Source organism: Otolemur garnettii, unplaced genomic scaffold (assembly GCF_000181295.1).
Source record: "Otolemur garnettii isolate 467f Iridium unplaced genomic scaffold, OtoGar3 scaffold00004, whole genome shotgun sequence".
NCBI classification, from domain to species: Eukaryota; Metazoa; Chordata; class Mammalia; order Primates; family Galagidae; genus Otolemur; species Otolemur garnettii.
Genome location: NW_003852399.1, coordinates 26,523,664 through 26,545,988, shown reverse-complemented (window position 1 = coordinate 26,545,988; position 22,325 = coordinate 26,523,664). Strand labels below are relative to the sequence as shown.

General features: G+C 40.5%; 2 protein-coding genes and 1 non-coding gene across 3 annotated transcripts in view; 1 reads left to right on the top strand and 2 right to left on the bottom strand.

Moving 5' to 3' along the window:
* Positions 1 to 10,810, bottom strand: part of FBXO43 (F-box protein 43) — a 15,796-nt gene extending 4,986 nt beyond the window's left edge. The window contains 4 exon segments of the mRNA XM_023518012.1: positions 1,245 to 1,347; positions 5,766 to 7,242; positions 10,727 to 10,783; positions 10,786 to 10,810. Of these exon segments, the coding sequence (XP_023373780.1) occupies positions 1,245 to 1,347; positions 5,766 to 7,242; positions 10,727 to 10,783; positions 10,786 to 10,810 (1,662 nt within the window).
* Positions 10,811 to 17,256: 6,446 nt separating this feature from the next.
* LOC111728027 lies at positions 17,257 to 17,359 on the bottom strand. Its single transcript, XR_002775445.1, has one exon. It is a non-coding gene; the product is annotated as a U6 spliceosomal RNA (small nuclear RNA).
* A 1,865-nt stretch (positions 17,360 to 19,224) lies between these two features.
* Positions 19,225 to 21,848, top strand: POLR2K (RNA polymerase II subunit K). Its single transcript, XM_023517779.1, has 4 exons — positions 19,225 to 19,311; positions 19,918 to 19,986; positions 20,378 to 20,470; positions 21,545 to 21,848. The coding sequence occupies exons 2-4, from the start codon at positions 19,926 to 19,928 to the stop codon at positions 21,565 to 21,567; spliced, it is 177 nt and encodes a 58-aa protein (XP_023373547.1). The 5' UTR covers positions 19,225 to 19,311; positions 19,918 to 19,925; the 3' UTR covers positions 21,568 to 21,848.
* The last annotated feature ends 477 nt before the right edge of the window (positions 21,849 to 22,325 follow it).

Below are 22,325 nucleotides of genomic sequence, written 5' to 3'. Positions count from 1 at the left end.
AGGAGACTCGCTTGAGCCCAGGAGTTGGAGGTTGCTGTGAGCTGTAATGCCATGGCACTCTACCCAGGGGGACAGCTTGAGGCTCTGTCTCAAAAAAAATAAATAAATAAATAAATAAAAGGGAAAGTCAAATTTTAGTTAACAGCAATCCCTAACATAGTAGAACCTCTGAAAGTTGATCAGCAAGGTATTGTAACAAATTGGTCAACACGTGGAGGTGGTCAACATAAGGAACCAGGCTGATTATACTGATATGTACACGTGGTGCATGTCCAGTCTATGAAAATTAGGTCAACTTAAGGAGATGGTCAATGTAGAGAGATAGTCAGCTATGGAGGTTCTACTGTATTGTAATGAGAAATCCATCAATCTATATCTAGGTGTTCATATTTGTTTATGCCACACTTCATTTCAATTATTATACCTTGTCAAATCAGAAATGTATTTATAGAGTGTTATTAAATAATTTTTAGAACTAGAGTCATCAGAAGCCTGTTACACAAAGTACTGTGCCTAAGAAGAATTCATCAGCTTCTGTAGGACTTTTCTTGTAACTTTAAAGCTGGACCTCAAATACTCAAGGGAATACAAGTCTATGGTGCTTCAGAGGTACAAATCTGCTTATGGCCTCTCACCTCTGGGCATGTATATGTGCTATTCCCTTTTCCCTGTCTTCTTCACCTGGCTAACTTCTAACTCATCATTCAGGTCGCATCCGAGAAGCACTTCCCTAAATTCCCAAGTACCAAACACGCCTTTTAAACGTCTAATAGAGCTTCCTCTAACACACCTGTATTGTAGTTTATCTGTTTACTTGTATCACGCCTCATACCAGGAAAGAGCTCCAAGAGAACAGGGACCATGTCAGAAATGTCCACCATTCTAATCTGAGGAGCTGGCACAGTTACTGGCAGGTAGTATCCACTCAAAAGACTGGATAAAAATGTTATCAGGGTATCTAATTAAAACTAGGAACCAGCATACCACTGGTATTCAAATACTGCCAACAACACATGTACTTAAACAGCATCAACACCCAGTAAGATGTTCCTGATATTAGGTAATCTATTCTACTTAAAGACTAAGTGAAAATGAAGTTTGGGAAAAATAAAGAATTTATGAAGAATATCTGCTAAATGAAAAAGCTTAAAAGATAGCAGGGAAACCAAATCAGGCTGACAAGCAGTATGGGATTTGAATGACATACTTATAAAAATCCATTTAAAAAATGTATTACACATTACCTCAGAATCTGTTTTCAGTTGTATAATGTAAAATTTCCTCCTCCGATTTGCTCTCTTATCTTGAATAACAATTTCACGCCAATTTCTGCTTACTTTCCAAACACTGTAACAAAAGATCCGTCCTTATATTGCATATGTTCCACAAGATTAAATTTTTTTCTGCTTGGTAACTAGTGAGAAAAGTTTGTTTTAAAAATTTGGGTCAAGGTCGGCCTCGGTGGCACACACCTCTAATCCTAGCACTCTGGGAGGTTGAGGCAGGTAAACTGGTTGAGCTCAGGAGTTCAAGACCAGCCTGAGCAACAGCAAATTGACCCATCTCTAAAAATAGCCAGGGCTGGTGGCAGATGCCTATAGTCCCAGAGACCCAGGAGGCTGAAGCAAGAGGATTGCTTGAGCCCAAGAATTTGAGATTGCTGTGAGCTATGACTCCATAGCGCTCTACCAGGTGCAAGAAAGTGAGACTCTGTCAAAAAAAAAAAAAAAATGGGGGCAGTAAATTTAAATCTAAAAATTTACATTAAAAATATGACCTTGCTCTGCATTGTCACTGCTTAAAAAATATTAAAAATTAAATAAAAGCTGGGCACAGTGGCTCATGCCTGTAATCCCAGGACTACAGGAGGCTGAGGCAGGAGGTTTGCTTGACCTCAGCAGTTCGAGGCTTGTCTGAGAGAGAGTCAGATGCCAATTCATGAAAAAAATTGAAAAACCCAATTGGGTGCTGAGGTAAGTGCCTATAATCCCAGCAGTTTCAGAGGCTGATGCAGCAGGATACCACAGCCTGAGTCTGAGGTTGCAATGAGCTACAACACCTTTGGACTCTGCTTAGGGCATAGTGTAGAACTCTGTCTTAACAACAACAACAAATAATAATAATAAAATATATAAAATAAAAATATGATTTGGTTAACATTATTGTTTCATATTGATTTACCATATGAAAGAATCCTATTAAAATATTAGGACCAGACTAAGCAAGAGTGAGGCCCCATCTCCACTAAAAGTAGAAAAACTTGTCAGGCGTTGTGGTGGGCGCCTATAGTCCCAGCTACTTGGGAGGCTGAGTCAAGAGATCACTTAAAACCAAGAGATTGAGGTTGCCGTGATGATGCCACAGCATTCTACCCAGGGTGACTGAGTGAGACTCTGTCTCAAAAAAAAAAAAAAAAAAAAATTAAGTATATGCCAGCATTATATTGAGAGATTACTATTTATAACTGGTCACAGAAAGCCAATATAGGTGTACTAGGAGGCTAATTAACTTCAAATGTGACATTAAGATGAAAAGTTTGGAATATAATATGCACCAAATGATTATCCTCTGTAGCACAGAGGTTTTTATCAATTTCACCTATTACTGTGTTTAGCTAATCTGTCATTTTGATTAAATAAATGTAAGAACAATCCTTCATTGGCAGTACTAAGTGTCAAATGATAAATACTATTATGGGTAGCACTACAAAGTTCTATTTCATTAACCGAAGTTTACAAAAAGGAAGTAGATAAAGGAAAAAAACAATTTTTGTCCAGTGATCACTTGTTTATCAATAACTTGAACTAAATATTAATCATTAAAGAAAACAGTAATCCTCAATTGTTAATCTAGACTTTTCATTATTCTACTTTAACAAATCATTCAAATGGAAAGTGAGCAATGAGAAGCCTGGAAAAAAAGAAATAACTTTTTTTTTTTTTTTTGAGACAGAGTCTCACTATGTTGCCCTAGCTAGAGTGCTCTAGTGTCACAGCTCACAGCAACCTCAAACTCTTGGGCTTAAGCGATTCTCTTGCCTCAGCCTCCCAAGTAGCTGGGAATACAAGTGCCCACCACCACACCTGGCTATTTTTTGTTGTCGTTGTCATTGTTGTTTAGCAGGCCCGGGCTGGGTTTGAACCCACCCAGGTGTATGTGGCCAACACTGTAATCACTGAGCTACAGGCACCAAGCCAAGAAGTCACTTGTTATGAAGGGCCCCAGGTAATGCCTGAGTAATCAATACTCCTATTCTTCCAGCTACCACGGCCACTTCAGTTGCCACTGTCTTTCTCTAAGTTGATATATGGGCCTTATATTAGAGGAAAGGAGAGGAATAGGCAGAAAGTCACCCATTAATGAAGAAACTAACTATATAATTGGGTATTGCCACAGATATTTCAACTATCAATTCTCACGTTACCCAGAATGGCACTGCTACCATAGATACACACATTCCGTAGTGCAAATACTATACACTTGGAAGGATGGGCAGGAGAAGTAACTGTTGAAATACAGCTGAATACCAGCTGCTTGCACAAGCAACTACCCAAAAGTGTCACCTGACTTTTCCTTTTAACTGATCCATTCTAATATAAAATAACATTCCTATATCTCAGCCATCTCCCTGATTTCTTTAAACAAATAATTTACCTTTCGAGCATTTGTACAAGGCACACACATATGAGTGCACTAATTTGTTTATTATCCTACTTGGGTTGCACCATATATATTCCTAATCAACTTTATTGCAAAAGGCATTAAACTTTAATAACAGTTTACAGAAAAATACTGGATTAGAAATCTGAGGGCTCAATTGTAGACTAGATCTATTACTATATTTTAGAGTGACTGTTGGTAGGTCACTCCTCTGGGGCTCATGTTTCCTCATCTGCAAAATAAAGTGATTGAACTAGGTATCTCAGAAGACTTCCAGCCACAGAATTCTACAATTCCCTACAACAGCCTACAATTAATGTATGGAAGAAAGGTGAAGCTAGGTGTTAATAGACGTGCTGGGGCTGGACAGGTGGCTCATGCCTGTAATCATAGCAATCTGGGAGGCCAAGGCAAGAGTATCACTTGAACTCAGGAGTTCAAGACCAGCCTGAGCAAGAGCAAGACCCCTGTCTTTACTAAAAATAGAAAAAATTAGCCAGGTGTGGTAGTGTATGTCTTAAGTTCCAGCAACTAGGGAGGCTGAGAGGCAGGAGGATTGCTTGAGCCCAGGAGTTTAAGATTGCAGCAAGCTATGATGATGATGCCACTACATTATACCTAGGGGATAAAACAAGACTCTGTCTCAAAAAATAAAAATAAAATAAAATAGACCCAGAAGTACTGGCCATAAAAACAACCAGGACTCTATGAGCCAAACTCCTGACATACACTTACCAAGATATCTCCCAACTATCACTTTGGAGAAATGCCGTTCTACATGACTCCCCTCCTTCTTCCTGGCCGTGGCATTCCTAAGGTTCTTGTTTTCTGATAGTTCTGCAATTGTCCCCAAATTGCCAGCATGAATACAGTCTCATTTTAGTCTTTATAACCTCAGTTCCTACCCACAATACTCCTAAACGTCTTAGTCTCTCTTTAATTATGTAGCAGCATTCAAACTACTATAATATCTGTGAACACAAATTCTTCAGCTTTTAAATTCTTGAAATTCCCCAAGGTAGTCAACTTTCACTGCTGTGTTAGCCATGAAAATAAAGCAATCCATATTTCTTTGATCTCCAGAAAGATCAAACCCTAACATTAAGCTAACCATTGTTCTTGGATTCTAGAACGTAAATAATTACATGATACTCTTTGTATGTTGCATTTCTCAGTCACCATAATGCTTTATGTTATTTCTGCTTTATGTTGTTTATGTTATTGTATTCTTAATACAATTTGCAATATAACGGTAGGATGTAAACTATTAAATAAATCAAACAACTTCCACAGAATAAAGCTTGCCACCTTGAAATATTAAAGTTCAACTTTTAGGCTAAGCATCCATAGCACAATGATTATAGCACCAGCCAACGTACACCAAGGGTGGTAGGTTCGAACCCGGCCTTGCCAGCTAAACAACTGCAACAAAAAAATAGCTGGGCATTGTGGCAGGCACATGTAGTTCCAACCACTTCGGAGGCTGATACCAGAAAATTGCTTAAGCCCAAGAGTTGGAGGTTGCTGTGAGCTGTGAAGTCATTTAGGACTCTGTCTCAAAATAATAATAATAATAAATAAAGTTCAACTTTCAGTAACTCTCTTTCCAAATGACAGTATTAAGAACTTTACTCAAAAAATACTATAATATTGCTACTCAAGCAGGCTTTTAAATTAGCAAGCTCTACTGGGAAGTTCACTTACACCACCTTTGATACAGTGTAAGACAACCAGAGATAATAAAACAAAACAAACAAAAAAAGCAGAAGCCAGGCGCCGCGGCTTACACGTGGCTCAGGTGGATTGCCAGAGCTCACAAGTTCAAGACCAGCCTGAACAAAGGCAAAACCTCATCTCTAAAAAATAGCCATGCGCTGTGGCAGGCGCCTATAATCCCAGCTACTTGGGAGGCTGAGGCAAGAGGATGGCTTGAACCCAAGAGTTTGAGTTTGTAATGAGCTAAGATGCCACAGTACTCTACCAAGGGTAACCAAGTGAGACTCTGTCTCAAAAAAAAAAAAAAGCACAGTGACCACTCAAGTCATAAAGAAAATTTCCAATTTAAAAAAAGATAAAAGTTTTATTTTGTAAGCAACTTTTCTTACCTGCATAGGCTTTCTGCAGTCAAGGAATCTAAAACCATAGCAAGAATATGCCGCAAATTTCTGTATTTTAATTCTGTTAAGATGTCTAGCTTTTCTATACCCATTTTCTTGCCAATCAGTCCTGCAAGTAAACACTGCAGTATAGCTATTTTGCCCCCATCCTTTTCTTCTGAGAATTCGTGTGCACTGTTTTGCTGAAATCTTTTCCTTTTACTTTTCATAAAGAGCTCATGCACTAATTGCAAGGCAGGGGTCTTTGATAAATTCTTAAAGCTTAGAGTCAAATCCCCACTTTTATCACTGCCCAGTGGACTGTCTGATATGTCAAAAGCAGCTGCTAGTCTTGGTTCAGAGTTGGAGTGAATGCTCTGCTCTTCCTCTTCTGTCTCTGACTGTGAGCCTTGCTCCCGAAGGGTAGACAATCTTCTTGTCCTTCCAAGACGCCTTGCCTTTCTTATGGTGTCCCCGACTTTGAGAGTTCCCTTATGTTTTTGAACTAGTTCTTGAATAGAACCTTCTTGGTCAGAGAGGGAATCTTCTGATTTATCCAAGCTAAGGGAGTTAAAACCACTGTCTTCAGGAGTTGAAATATTGCCTCTTACTTCAGTTGAAGAAGGTGTTTGACTTGCATTAAATTTAATATTTGCTACAAGATTACTTATTGGAGTCACAAATATGTCTTCATCTGTTCCACAAGTTGTTCCACTAATAGAGGAGCCCAGTTCAGGGTATGTATTCTCATCATTAATGCATAAACTGCTATCGCTAAAGTCATGTATGACAGAGTCTTTAAAATTATTGCCCTGAATTGGAGATATACATTCAACTTCAAATAGATTACAGTCATCTTGGGAATTATCAACTGTGGAAGTCTTCTGTTGAGAAAAATTAAGTCTCAGTTTTTGACTGCTCAAAGTCACGTCTTCTGTTTTTAAAGTACTCGTAACTAAAGAGCTAAAATTATTTTGCCTTGGAAAACCTGAAGCACTGCTTATAATATTTTTTTCTAAATTTTGAGCTTGACTTACACCAGTTTCTAGAGAACTATTCTGTGATTCAGAGTCCCCCTTTAGACAAGAGAAAGATACATTCAACCTTCTGCGTGGTAAACATTTTTTCCCACTGATTTTAGGAGTTTCACAAAGTTCTGGGCTTCTATCCTTTTCCTTCCTAGGGAAGACAGATCTCTTTTGTGGAGTGAGAGACTCTGAAGGATATGGTAAGATCAGGCGTGAAGTTTCAGGGTACTCACGGATCAATGTTCGGCCTGTATCTTTATTTCCAAAAAATTCCTCATCTGTGTTATCAAAGCTGGAAGATCTTAACTCATCATAGGCACTATCTTGAAATGAAGATACAGAACAAAAATCTTTGAAGTTGCAGTACTTGAAATTGACAGTAGGAGAGTCCATCTCATTTCCTGCTCCCATGCTAGCTTGACCTGAGTGTCTTTGTGACATCTTTAAAATCTCTGTTTCTGTAAAGAAAAAAGAAATTCATTCTTCCTTGGGAATGATTAGCCACAAAGCTCATACCAAAGTACATGTTTGTTGGGAGTACAGATAGTAACAGAAAATTGTTTGGCAATAAAACAAAGTTACTTTAAAAAAGCAAATCTACTTCACAAGGAATTAATGTGTATCCTACTTAAAATAACTTTTTTTTTTTTTTTTTAGAGACAGAGTCTCACTTTATCACCCTCGGTCGAGTGCTATGGCATCACAGCTCACAACAACCTCCAACTCCTGGGCTTAGGCGATCCTCTTGCCCCAGTCTCCTGAGTAGCTGGAACTACAGGCGCTCACCACAACGCCCGGCTATTTTTTTGTTGCAGTTTGGCCAGGGCCGGGTTTGAACCCACCACCCCTCGGTATATGGGGCAGGTGCCTTACTCACTGAGCCACAGGCACCACCCTTAAAATAACTTCTTGATATTGTAAAGCCCTGAAACCATTTTCAGGCTATAAATGCCCACCGATCACTGGACTTAGCAATAGTTAAGTATTAAGCACAATTTTTTCTTTAACTACCCTTAAGGAAAAAAACCTAGCAGCATCATTTTTAAATTCTTTCATTACCTTAACATGATTTTAACAGAACTAAAATATATGATCTTAGTGTTAATGTTCTAGCTTACATGTGCTGGCCTAATTATTTTCAAAGTTGTGGGATATAAATAAAGCTACTTGAAAAACACTAAATGCAACTTTTTTTTTTTTTTTGAGACAGAGTCTCACTTTGTCACCCTTGGTAGAGTGCTGTAGCATCATAGCTCACAGTAATCTCAAATTCTTGGGCTCAAGTGATCCTCTTACCTCAGCCTCCCAAGAAGCTTGGGGCTACAGATACCCACCACAACACTGGGCTATTTTTAGAGATGCGGTCTCACTGTGGCTCAGGCTGGTCTTAAACTCCTGAGGTCAGGCAATCCACTCACCTCAATCTTCAGAGTGCTATGATTACAGGCATGAGTCATTGCACCCAGCCTAATAAGCAACTTTTTAAACATGCCTTTGGGAATTATGTCAAACCTTAAGTGCTGCCCCTGGATCTAACTGTAATAGGCTAAACAACTTTAGGGTAATGTTGTTATACACGTAACATAGACGTGTGGCTGAGAGCTAGTCCCTATCACCATTCATAAGGTGTGAATTCCCAGACTTACACCTTTATGAAGACTGGTTCACTGATAAGTTACTGACACATTCTTCTAGAGCTAACCAAAATAAACCACTGTACCTTAGATGTAGAGCCATTTCAAAGTTGGCATGATGAATGCTAAAAGTTGAGGGTACGCAGAGAGCACACTGCAAGGATTATTTTGAACATTTGAAAAAGCTTAAATCATTTTGAATTTTTGCCTCAGCCCTCCAGACAGCAATAGTCTTAATCTCCTTGTGTTCTCTAGCTAGTCTCAGAAATGAGTAAAATTTCCCAAATTCAGGTTCCTGAAAGGCAGTGCGAGCCAAAGTGCTTGCTGGCCTTCATTGTTTCAAAGTTTTGTTGTTGTTGTTTTTTCAGTTTCTAAATATTTTGAGACATAAGGTCCAGTTGCTGGCTTGAATTCACAGATAATAAACAACTATTTCTGGGAAAACCACCTTTATAATACTCCTTTTTATAAAAAAAAGCAAAAGAGGCTCAGTGCCCATAGCACAGTGGTTATGGCACCAGCTACCTACACAGAGGCTGACAGGTTTGAACCCAGCCTGGGCCAGCTAAACAACAATGACAATTGCAACAAAAAATAACCGGGCACTGTGGCGGGCGTCTAAAGGCCCAGTTACTTTGGAGGCTGAGGCAAGAGAATAGCTTAAGCCCAGAAGTTTGAGGTTGCTGTGAGCTCTGACACCACAACACTCTACCAAGGGTGACATAGTGAGACTCTGTCTCAAAAAAAAAAAAGCGAAAGAGACCCTGTTCTTGCATATAATATTCTTAAAGTTGCAAATAAAGAATTCAAATCAATTAAAGAACAGTTACCTGGTAATTATATGAGGAAAAAATAACAGTAGGAAATATTTTACTCTTTAACCTTTTTTTTTGTTGTTGGTTTGTTTTTTGTTTTGTTTTTTAGACAGTGTCTCACTTTGTTGTCCTTGGTGGAGTGCTGTGCCATCATAGCTGACAGCAACCTCAAACCTCAACCTCAACTCCTCTTGCCTCAGCCTCCCAGTTAGCTGAGACTACAGGCACCGGCTATAATGCCCTGCCAATTTTTCTATTTGTAATAGATATGGGGTCTTATTCTTGCTTGAGCTGGTCTTTTGAGCTCAAGGAATTCACCCCTCTGGGCCTCCAGAGTGCTATGATTACAGGCATGAGCCACGTCACCTGGTCTGAATTAAATCTTAACTCAAAGAACGCTAAGTAAATAAATGTATTATAGTTTTTGATATTTCTTCAGATTATTCAAAAGGCACTAGGAAAATTGTCAGTCCTTTAAAGTGATCTGTACGCTAAATGGCATGATTTTTCTCTATTTAAAGGTCCTGGCAAAATATATTTTAGTTGACTGTAATGGAATAGCAATTTATTTAAATCTTAGTTACATCAATTAAATGTGTGAGTGAATGAGCTCTGTTTCAAAAGTAAATTGCTACTGTAACACAAAAAAATAATTTATAGTATAATGATCATTGGCAGATTATCTTTACTGGGAAAAATATCCAAGTTCTTTTTAACCTTTTAAACATATATTGCTTTTTGATAAATCTCACACATATCCTCTTCAATTTACATCCTCTCAGATCACTAACTTCTGCACATTCTCATGAGCCATCATTACCAAACTTTGCTTTCTACAATTAGTATATTTTAAAATAATTTTTGATTTCCAAATATTAAGTTAATAAGAATGTGTTTTAAAATTACACCTTCACCCACGATCTGTTTCCCTCCATCTCCGAGAGTCATTCTCTTACATAACAGCTTTTATTCAATTTGATAAAATTAGGTCGGAATCCTTACAGAAAAGTTAAAATAACTGTAACTATTCCGCGACTTCACCACTAGGTGTCTCACCATGCTGGAATTTGAGAAACAGGCAAATTGTTAAAAACAAAGTGGGGATTCCTTACCCTAAAATGCACAGGCTATTTGTTATGTAAAAATAAACCTCTTTGTCTATTCCTCTACACGTTTGAAGTTGCCCCAACGTGGTTTCTCTGTCATTTTCATCCTTTGATCACACCAAGACTTTGGTTTCAAAACTTGGTTCTTCAAAACTTCATCTTGAGGTAATTCATGTAAAACCACGGAATGCCATTGACTTATTTTACTGACTTCGATATCCATTTTTTAAAACCAAGTTCCAGATAAAGGGTTGAGAAATCTTATCTCTAAAGTGCTCTTTGTCAAAAGAGGGAGAAAAAAGCACTTATCAAACCCAGGAAAGCAATGACTTATTTAACTGCATTAAAACCATATTTTCCTTCATTTGTTCAAGGGGAAAATCTTACCATCAGCAAATCTTGAGCTCTCAGATGGCAAAGTTATGTAGGCCTCCAAACAAGAAATCTCTCATCTATGTCTTTAAAATTCATGCCAAAGTCATTCCACTTTAAAAATTCAAGTTTGAACAATTAATTGAAAAGTGCAGCAGCACGAGGAAGGCTAAAAGTTCAAAGGTACCTATAGTACACACGGCAGGGATTATTTTCAACACTTGAAAAGGCTTAAATCATTTTGGATTTTTGCCCCTGCCCTCCAGACAGCAGTAGTCTTAGTCTCCTTTTCTCCAGCTAGTCTCGGAAATGAGTAAAATTTCCCAAATTCGGGTTCCTAAAAAGGCAGTACGAGCCGCAGCACTATTGACTGGGCCAGGTGCTCGCAGCGGGTGGGTGGGTAACGGCCTCACCGGCCTCAGAGACCCCCGCGGCTCTCCCGCGACCTCCCCAGGCCCGGCTGGCGCAGACCTCCGGGGGAGGCCGAAGACCGGTGGGAGTCACCTAGAGCGCAGGGCGCGGAGAAGTGACGGGCTGCCGTGCGCTCCCCAGTCCCAGCACCTGCAAACACAGTGGGCGCCGGGTCGGGCGCCGGGACGCCCAAGGCCCGCTAGCGGGATCGCAGCTGGGGGCCCTCCTCCGGCGAGCCGGGAAGCCGAGGGCGCGGCCGACCGGCGGGGTGCACCTCCGACGGCGAGCCAGGCAGCGGCGGCTGGGAGCGCCCAGGAGGAGCCTCGACCTCGCCCCTAGGGATGGCCGGCTATGGCAACCCCCACGCCAGCTCCGCGTGGGCCGCCGCCTTCCCTCCTGCGGTTTGAACTGCCCGCCCTGAGCAACCGCCCCGCCCCTTCCTCCGGCTCCGCAGCGCCCCCGCCGGCCGCCCCCGGCCCTGCCGCGGCTCTGCCCTTTCCACCCCGCCCAGGCCCGCGGAGGCTTCCCAGTCTGAGAGGCTCTTCCTCCCCCCTTCCTCACCGTGGACAGCATTCATCTATTTTGAGAGGCCTTCAGCGAACACATTCGAAATTGTAGGAGAATATCACTTGAAAATCTTTCTCCAAAATTGAATGGCCCTTTTAAGTTAAAAGTATGGAAACAGGATAAGGTCTGAAAGGTCTGAATAGTTTGGTTACACTACCTTTGGACAGGATTTACGTTTGGTTTTTTAGTTGTGTCCTTTCGTTTATTTGTATTTTCATGTTTCTACAAGGAATATATAAAGATTTTATAATAAGAAAAAAGCTATTAATAATTGTTTACAAACATCACTTTTTGGCATCACGAACACCCAGGTGCCTTCAAAGCCAGATACATTTTTTTAAACCCTAATTTTCATCTGATAAATATGTACTGGGCAATATATGTCAGACCCAGTCCTTTTTTTTTTATTTTTTTTTTTTTTGAGACAGAGCCTCAAGTTGTCCCCCTGGATAGAGTGCTGTGGTATCACAGCTCACAGCAACCTCCAAGTCCTGGGCTCAAGTGAGACTCCTGCCTCAGCCTCCCAAGTAGCTGGGACCACAGGCACCACAACATCCAGCTATGGTTTTTTTTGGGGGGGGGGGTGCAGCCGTCATTGTTGTTTTGGCGGCCAGGCTGGATTCGAACCCACCACCTTAGGTGTATGTGGCTGGCGCCTTAGCCACTTGAGCCATAGATGCCGAGCCAGGTCAAGTCCTTTGCTCTTGATTTCATCCTTCTCTTTCTTCTGGCTTCTTTTCCTCAGCCTACTCCCTAAAAGAGATGTCTTACCTCAGCATTTTTCTTAGTTTATCATTTCTGGTTTACATAATTCTCATTCACATCTTCAACCAAAACATTTAAGCCACCACTCCCCTCTGACCCATCATTTCTTTATCTGGAAGACCCTTAGTCATCCAAAATTGAACTCCTTAACAGTTATTAAGTTCCAACTATATGCCAGTTATTGGGCTAGGTACTGGATATACAAAGCTGAGTAAGGCCCAGCTACTGTTATTAAAGGACTGACTGGTGCAGAGCAAGGGGAAGAAAGGTAGTAGCACAAAAGAAAGAGGGACCCACTAAGCCTCCTGGAGAAGAGGGTGCGAGCTAACTTCATAAAGACCATGACATAAGATAGATTTTGATGGACAAGTGGCAATTTAAAAGGTAGACAATAGGGAATTCCAAAATAAAACAAAATGTGGAAGAATAGAAAAATTCCAGACTCAACACAAAACATGCAAAACAGCTGGGCACATTAGAGAAATTGCAGATAATTTGATTGAGCTAGTAACTAAGAGTTGTTGGAGGAAAGGGCAAATTCTTGACAAAGGGAGATATAGGCAAAACGCCTATATGCCTCCGGCTAAAAATGCCATTTAAGAGAGAGCAGTGAAAAGACTGTGCAGGCATACTTGTGAGAAACTGAGGCAGAATCCCATGTGGCCAGGTTAGTTGTGAGCCTAACATGACCAAGGCTTTGGCTGGAATAGCACTTCCAGACTGCATTAAGGAATTAAGGTTGACTTTATAAGGCCAGTGAAAAAGCCCGTTGGAAAACTGGCCAGATACTCATCAGTAACCTTTCCTGATCTGTGGTAAGTGATGAAATTTGCTTGCTGACGGGTCCAGGAATCGAATAACCTTTCCTGATCCTATGGTGTGTGACAAAGGTCCCTTGCTGATGGGTCCAGGAATGGAAATGTGCTAGGGAACCTCAAGAGAAGAGGAATTTACCCAATGCATACAGGTATCTAGTGGCATAGATGAAACTTGGGCTCATGAAAGGCTTTTGAGAAGTCCAGCCTGAGAATTCCTATAAATGGCTCCAGCAAAACCCCCCTGACTTAAGGCTTACATGGGAGCAGAGGTTTGCACACAAATTCCTGTATGCCCAAGAAGTTTCTCTATGCTTTGCTTAAAGATTCGAAATAACTGCCTCCAAATAGCATGGTCAGCAGAACAGACATTCAAATCATCTCTTTCCCCTGTAGCCTCAGGCTTCATCAGATAAGAACAAAGAAAGTAATGACTGACAACATGTTCTTCATTAAGTTATGTTAAACTGGGTTAGGTTGAAAGGGTTATGCTTAAAGGTATGTTGGGTGGATTATCAGATTATCAGAGAGGAGCCACTTACAGGGTGGATGGTCATAAGATGTTTAAATGGATTAATGAAGTCATTGATGTCCAATGCGCATGTGCAGAAGGATTGTAATGAATGTTAATGAGGTCACTGCTGTATAGTGTGCATGCACAAGATTGACTATATAAACCAACCGTAAATAAAGAAGCTCGCCATTTTGCCTGAGATTTATTATTTATTATTATTATTACCTTTATTTAAAACACAATTTCAATAAGCGTGCTTATTCTCCATGACATAGCTTTTCGGTGAGACCCTTACAGCAACAAGAAGCCAAGCCCTGGAGAGTTTGGGACACATGTTGAGAGTATAAAGTTTAGCTGGGTGTGGTGGCTCATGCCTATAATTCCTCTGGGAGGTGGAGGCAGATGGATTGTCTGAGCTCAGGAGTTTGAGACCAGCCTGAGCTAGAGGGAGATCCTGTCTCTAAAAAATAGCTGGGCATTGTGGCGGGTACCTGAAGTCCCAGCTACTTGGGAGTCTGAGACAAGAGGATCAGTTGAGCCCAAGAATTTGCTGTGAGCTATGACACCATAGCACTCTGCTAAGGGCAACAAAGTGAGCTTCTGTCTCAAAAAAAAAAAAAAAAAAAAAAAAAGAGTCCGAACTTTTTTATTTGTTTGTTTTTGAGACAGAGGCTCACTATATCACCCTTGGTAGAGTGCCATGGCATCACAGCTCATAGCAACCTCAAACTCTTGGGCTTAAGTAGTTCTCTTGCCTCAGCTTCCCAAGTAGCTGGGACTATAGGCACCTGCCACAACACCAGGCTATTTTTTGATTACAGTTGTCATCGTGTTTGGCGGGCCAGGGCTGAGTTCAAACCCACCAGCCTTGGCGTATGTGGCTGGTGCTCTAGCCACTAAGCTATGGGCACCAAGCCAAGAGTCTGAAATTTATCAGAGCAGTTTAGAAAGGCCATTTTGGTGGCACAATGGAGGATAGAATGAAAAGCGGTGAGAAGCTACTGCGTCTTCCCAGGAGAAAGTGAGGGTGAAGAAGAAATTGGACTAGACATATCCAGTTGGTGAAATGAAGGACGTGGGGCAAAGAGTGATGAGTACGGGCTTAAGAGAAAATAAGATGAATTTGGGGGAGGTGCCTGTAGCTCAGTGGGTAGGGCCCTGACCCAATATACAGGGTGGCCCCGGCCAAACTGCAACAAAAAAATAGCCGAGCATTCTGGTGGGCGCCTGTAGTCCCAGCTACCTGGAAGGCTGAGGCAAGAGAGTCACTTAAGCCCAGGAGTTGGAGGTTGCTGTGACATGACACTCTACCCAGGGTAACATAGTGAGACGCTATCTCAAAAGAAAAAAAAAAAAACGAAAACGAAAAAGAAAAGAAGATGAATTTAGTGGGAGATTGTTAAGTCTGGAGTGCTGTAGGACTCAGACAGGAATTTCTTAGTTACTCGTTAGTCAGGATAGTAGCTCTCTGAAGCCTACCCCACACTCCCAGGAAGAGTGAGTAGCACCCTCTCCAGCCCTCAGTCAAATCTCTATTGCAGCCATTTTGCCTTCCCTTGCCATGTATTTGCAAGCTTCTGCTGAATTCTGCTGAATTTTCCCTGTATAATTTGTCACCTTCTAAAATCTTATGTCTTTAGTTTATTTAATGTCTGCCCTCCTCAATCCATCTCAACATTAACAGGGCAGGGAGTCTTGCCTAAGGTTAAAAAAAATCCACATAATCCCAAAACACCATTTAAACATTGCCCCTTTCCTTTTTTTCCTCCAGTTATTTTTCTTGAGACATTTTATTACAATTGAAGAGTAAAAGAGCATATCATAACTCCTTTATATCATTCAAGGAAGAATATTTCCCAGGTGGGGCACAGTGGCTCATGCCTATAATACTAGTACTCTGGGAGGCTGAGGCAGGTAGATTGATTGAGCGCAGGAGTTTGAGACCAGCCTGATTAAGAGCAAGACCCCATCTCTAAAACATAACCCCGCATTCTGTCAGGCACCTGTAGTCCTAGCTACTTAAGGGGCTGGTGCAAGAGAATCACTTTGAGCCCAAAAGTTTAAGGTTTGCTGTGACATATGATGCCACGGGCACTCTACTGAAGGCAATAAAAAAGTGAGACTCTAAACAAAAAAGAAGAATTCTCACCTCTCCCTACCCTAAAACAAAAAAAAGATATCCAGTTATATATAGCTTGCTCTAACCTTTATTTATATAATACAGATTTAAACCATGAGTTATATTTTCATATTCTTTACCAACCACAGTCTTTTGCCCTATTGATTTCCTTCCCTGGATTGGGTGTCATACCATTACCTTCAGAATTCTAAAACCTACCTGCTTTCCACAGGATATAATGCTTCTTTTTAAGGCCATCCTATAAAACATGATGAAAATTTTCCCAATTACCATGACATTCAAGTCATGCAGATACTCATAATTGAGTATGAATTAAGGAAATTAATATGATTAAGGAAAGGAAAGACAGATATTTAGGGGGGAAAGTAACAATGTGCATTGCCACAACCATAAGAAATTAAAAACTACCCCCATTTGGAGAGAACAGTATAACGATGTCCATCTTGTATTAAGTGCTCAAGAAAAGTTAGCTAACGTTATTGATGATAGGGTAGCTCACACTAAGCATGCGCCTTAGGGATCCTAAAACCACAGGTTTCTGCTGATAATAAAGAGGGTCTTGGACTGGGAACTAGAACCAATGTGAACTCTTATTGAAATTCTGGATCTCCTTGCTATGACTTGTCATCATCACCTTGCCTTTCTGTAGGGTTCTGGGATCTAGACGTATTCTACATATGTTGATCCATTTTGATCTCCATAGATTATTCTGTGCCAGAATTAACTTCAAGCAGAGAGTTAAAATCCAAGACAGCTTGCAAATATGAAAGTTGGACTTTTGGGATCACTTCATTTCTTTCTTTCTTACCTTCATTCCCTTTCTCCCTTCCTCTCTCCCTTTCTTCCCTCCCTTCTCTCTTCTCCTTTCCTCCTTCACTCTCTTCCCTCCTTCCTTCCTTCTTTTTTTTTTTTTCAGAGTCTACTCTGTCACCTTAGGTGGAATGTCATGGCATCATGGCTCACAACCTCAACTTCTTGGACCTGAACAATCCTCTTGGCTCAGCCTCCCAAGTAGCTGCAACTATAGGCATGAGCCACTATTCTCAGCTAGTTTTTTCTATCTTTAGTAGAGACAGGGTTTTGCTCCTACTTATGTTGATCTGGAACTCCTGAGTGCAAGCAATCCTCCAAGAGTGCTAGGGTTACATACTGCTTTCTCATATAACAATGATTCTAGTACTTCTCATAGGGAAGCCTATTTTGACTCTTAGATTACCTTTGGTTGAGAGGATAGGAACTTTGTAACAGGGCCAAGGGTCAAAAAATATCTATTCTCTGTTTGTCTGTGGAGGAAGGAACCAGAAATTTTTATTTCTTTTTTTTTTAATCTCAGAAAAATATGGAATGCTTCATGAATTTGCATGTCATCCTTGCTCAGAGGCCATGATAATCTTCTCTGTATTGTTCAATTTTAGTACCATGTTTCCTCAAAAATAAGACACTGTCTTATATTTATTTTTTTCTCAAGAAGACACTCTAGGGCTTATTTTCAGGGGATGTCTTCCTCTCCAGGCAGAAATGCCTGGTGGCTATGCAGATATGTAGCATAGCCATGCCCATCACTAGGCCTTTTTATGGGGTAGGGCTTATATTTAACAAATGCATAGAAATTCTAGTAGGGCTCATTTTTTGGGTAGGCCTTATTTTGGGGGAAACACAGTATATGTGCTGCTGAAGCAAGCACCCGTGGAAAATTTTACATTGACATAGAGGAAGACTGTAAAAATCAAGTTCCTCAAGCTGGTCTGTGGAGATGCAATCATAGTTTGAACTCCTGGAAGTGAAAAGCAAAGCTCAAAGTTCTCAAGTTGCTGGGTGAAGGACCAGAAAGGAGTGTAGCCTACTTTGTAAGATACTAAAAACAGCACATATCGGGAGAATGCAAGCCTGCTTCTCTGAATAACTTTATAATACTGTACTTATTAACAATTGATTCAGTTACTTTTATTTTTTTCGAGACAGAGTCTCACTATGTCACACTCGAGGGCGGTAGCATCACAGCTCATGGCAAACTCAAACCCTCGGGTTTTTTTTTTTTTTTTGAGACAGAGCCTCGAGCTGTCCCCCTGGGTAGAGTGCCGTGGCATTACAGCTCACAGCAACCTCCAACTCCTGGGCTCAAGCGAGTCTCCTGCCTCCGCCTCCCAAGTAGCTGGGACCACAGGCGCCCGCCACAACGCCCGGCTATTTTTTGGTTGCAGCCGTCATTGTTGTTTGGCGGGTCCGGGCTGGGGATTCGAACCCGCCACCTTAGGTGTACGTGACTGGCGCCTTAGCCGGTTGAGCTATAGGCGCCGAGCCAAACCCTCGGGTTTAAGGGATTCTCTTGCCTCAGCCTCCCCAGTGGCAGGGACTACAGGCGCCCGGCACCACCCCCGGCTGTTTTTTTGGTTGTAGTTGTCATTGTTGTTTAACAGGTCCGGGCCGGGCTTGAACCCGCCAGCCTCGGAGTTTGTGGCCGGCACCCTAACCACTGAGCTACGGGCGCCGAGCCTGATCAGTTATTTTTTTGAATTTTAATGACTTCTTTTTCTTCACCCTACTTGTAACTAAAATGCCTTCTGTGAGGAAAGTAAACAAATATAAACGTTCTAAACCAGACTGACTGATCTCACTGAAATTATGACCTTTGAAAGAACACACTTTCGCAGAGCAGGACGTTTTGGTTTTCTATGGAGGAATATATGGGACAGTGGGAGGGTCAGTAGACCGCTAAAGCTACCGAGATCGCTTCAATTAAGCGGGAGTTGTTGATGTAGCTACGTCTCATTTGCATTTGCTTTAATATGAGTAAAAGGAATGGGAGAGAGGGATGACAGGAGCCTAGAAGAGAAACGGCCAAAAAGCAAAAACAAAATCATGGAAGGGTAGGGAGGAGCTGCCCTACCGTCCCAGCACAGGTACCAAACAACTTGAAAAACTGAACTTGGCAAGTGTTTTTCAACGTGAAAATTATTAGTAGAGTCGATTACTCTGAGTTCCTGAGAACGACTAGCCCAGGAGTCCACCGGTACTTGTCACCTCGGTTTCTCTTCTAAGCTTTGCCCTTCCGGAAAAGTATTACTTTCAACCAACTTCGTTAGGTGAGGGCGAGGCTGTCTCCTTTGGCTGTACTCTTGTCAGGGTCGTGAGGATTCCTTCCGCCCAGAAACCCTAATTACACCCTCAGAGTCTAACACACGACCCCTCCCACCACCCGGCTCGCGGCGCAATTCAGGTCGCCTGGCCACGCCCAGGACGGAAAGGGCGGAGACTCCGCTGTGCGTCATCTGCGAGCGCCGGAAGTGGCAACTACACAGCGGCCCGCCGTGTTGCGTTGAGAAGTGTGGAGTGGGAAGGTTCGCGGTGCTGCGCGGGTAGGATTTAGTCGACTGGAAGTTCGTGCGTTGTAAGTTAGGATTCGTGCTTAGGTGTTTGGCCCAAACGGGAAATACTCTTAAGGCTAGAAAGGTCCAGTGTGGGGTTAGAGTTGGGAGAGGCTGGAGATGAGAGTCTGTGCTGGCAGTTCTTTATTTTGTTTAACCACTAGGGATTTTTTCATTGTTTTTCCCTTCTATTAGGCTGTTCTGTTGAGAGGTGTAATTTTTTTGATTGTTTGTTTTTTGCTACCTTCGGCTTATGTTGGGAAAAATGAAACTTGTGTTAAATGAGAACGCGAGCTCTTAAGTTAGATTTGAATCCTTTGCCTCTTAAACTCTGTAATTCCGTGGAAATTAAGCCTCGGATTTTTTTTTTTGATGGATAAAATAATGATATTTCCTAGAATTATTATTGAGTTGTAATGAAATAAAATGTATAAAGTATTTTATATTGTGTCTTGGTTGGGGTAAACGCTGTATACTTTGTGTTTCATTCTTTAGACCGAAGCCATAGGGTTTGGGGGGGGGGAATAGATTAGGAATTGGGATGTTTTTAGCTTTCCTGGAAAAAATGGAATCTGTTTGGGTTTGTGAGAAGCCCCTTTGAAGTATTCAGTATTTGAATCTCATTTCAGGGACAACAATGGACACCCAAAAGGACGTTCAACCCCCAAAACAGCAGCCAATGATATATATCTGTGGAGGTAGGAGTAGCACTTAAATAAAGAAGGAGTATTTTACTTAAGTTTTTTTTTCTTTTTATTTCTTAACGTTTATCCTTTGCTTAAATGGGTTAACTGATGTTCAGAGTTATAAAGTAGAATACTTTAGCAACTATTTTTCTTTTTTTTTTTTTTTAAGCAACTATTTTTTCTTAAAAGCTCTTACTAAGATAGCATTTTCTCCCTTGGAAAAAGAGCGTTGTCTACAACTATTTTTATTCCTACCAAATAATGTTTAGTAATAGCAACACACCCTTGAGATTTAGTATATTTTAGTGCTTTGGATTGCCTTGGGTAAAAAATATAGTTAAGATAATTTATTGTCTGTAATATTTTCCTTTTAGGCATTGAGTAAATGTGTTTTCTTTTCTAGAATGTCATACAGAAAATGAAATAAAATCCAGGGATCCAATCAGATGCAGAGAATGTGGATACAGAATAATGTACAAGAAGAGGACTAAAAGATGTATCTTTTTAACTATGCTTTTTAAATATGAGATAGGAGGGAATAAAGGATTATGAGGGTTGATATACTAATTTCTGGTAAAAATGGTAGTAATTTTTGGATTACAGTACTTATTTTAAAAAACAAATGTGATCAGCATTTTTATAGACAAATATGTAGGTTCTAAATTTAAATACTAATTAATTTTTATTCTCATAAGTTTATTATTCAGGGATTTTGTACAGTCATTCTTAATAATAGGGATATATTCTGAGAAATGCAGCTTTAGGTGATTTCATTCTTCTTACACAAGCCTACATCATATAGTCTACCACACAGCTTTGCTATGTGGTATACTGTATTGCTTTATAAGCTACAAACCTATACAGCATGTTATGGTACTGAATCCTGTTGGCATTTGTAAGATGATGGTAAATATTTGTATATCTAAACACAGAAAAGGTATAGCAAAACTATGGTATAATCTTAAGGGGACCACTGTTATACGTGTATGACGTGTATGTGTAGTCTATTGTTGACCAAAGTGGCCTTACATAGCATGTGACTATTACACAAGTACGTATTATTATTACAAGAGCTTAAGTTTATGGCCAAACTAAATTACACATGTGTGAATAGAAATACAAATATCGTGTACACTAACTAATGAAAAAAGTGGAGCCCGCAAATTAGTCCAAATACTCAAGAGTAAATTGTTACGTGGTAAAAAGTTTTAAAGATCAGTAAGTTATCACTTTAAGGCGGCACCTGTGGCTCAAAAGGGTAGGGCGCCGGTCCCATATGCCAGAGGTGGTGGGTTCAAACCCAGCCCCCGCCAAAAAAAAGTTACCACTTTAAACATTGCTTCAGTGTTTTTTGATGCATTGGGCTTTCTTACCATGAAAGATGTCATAAAAAGTTGAAATAGTTTTTTTTTTACTTAATCTCCAGTTGTCACAGTAAATAGTGAGTTACATTCTTTTGTGCATTTTAACTCAATAACAAACTGGTTAATTGCAAAGAGGTGAATTGAAAGTCTTAAATCTTACATATAATTTTTAAGTACTTTCTTGTCCTTAACTCAGTTTAATACAGTGGTGGTTTTTGATGCCAGATGAAACGTGAATTCAGAAGATTGTCTTAATTTGGATTTGGATTTGTCCCATTAGTATTTCTCATTATTGTATATATATTTCTGTTTAGCATACAGTAATACTCCCCACTTAGCCTCAGGGGATATTTTATTTTCCAAAACCCTCAGTGGATGTCTGAAACCTCAGATAGTTCCAAACCCTGTGTACGTTATGTTTTCCTATATGTACATATCTGTGATAAAATGTAATTTATAAATTAGGCACACTAAGAGATTAACAACAACTAATAAAATAGAATAATTATAATATACTGTAATAAAAAAAGTTATGTGAACATATGAATGTGTTTTGTCTGTCTCTCAAAATATGTTTTTGTACCGTACCCATCTCTTTGGGGACTGTGATTCACCAAGAGTAACTGAAGCCACAGGAAATGAAACTGCGGATAAGTGGGGACTGCTTTACTTATGAATACAACTATATACATCATTCTATTTCATTTTTAAACTATGTTTTATTTATGCATTGATAGTTTCTGCAAAGAAATTTGTTAAATGACATGACTTATTGTGTATGTAAGCTGACACAATAAAGATTAAAATTGCTTCCTTAGGCTCGGCACCTGTAGCTCAGGGGCTAGGGTGCCAGTCATATATACTGGAGCTGGTGGGTTCGAACCTGGGCCTGCCAAACAACTACAACTACAACCAAAAAAAAGAAAGAAAAGAAAAGAAACAGCAAGGCCTAGTGGCGGGCACCTATAGTCCCAGCTACTTGGGAGG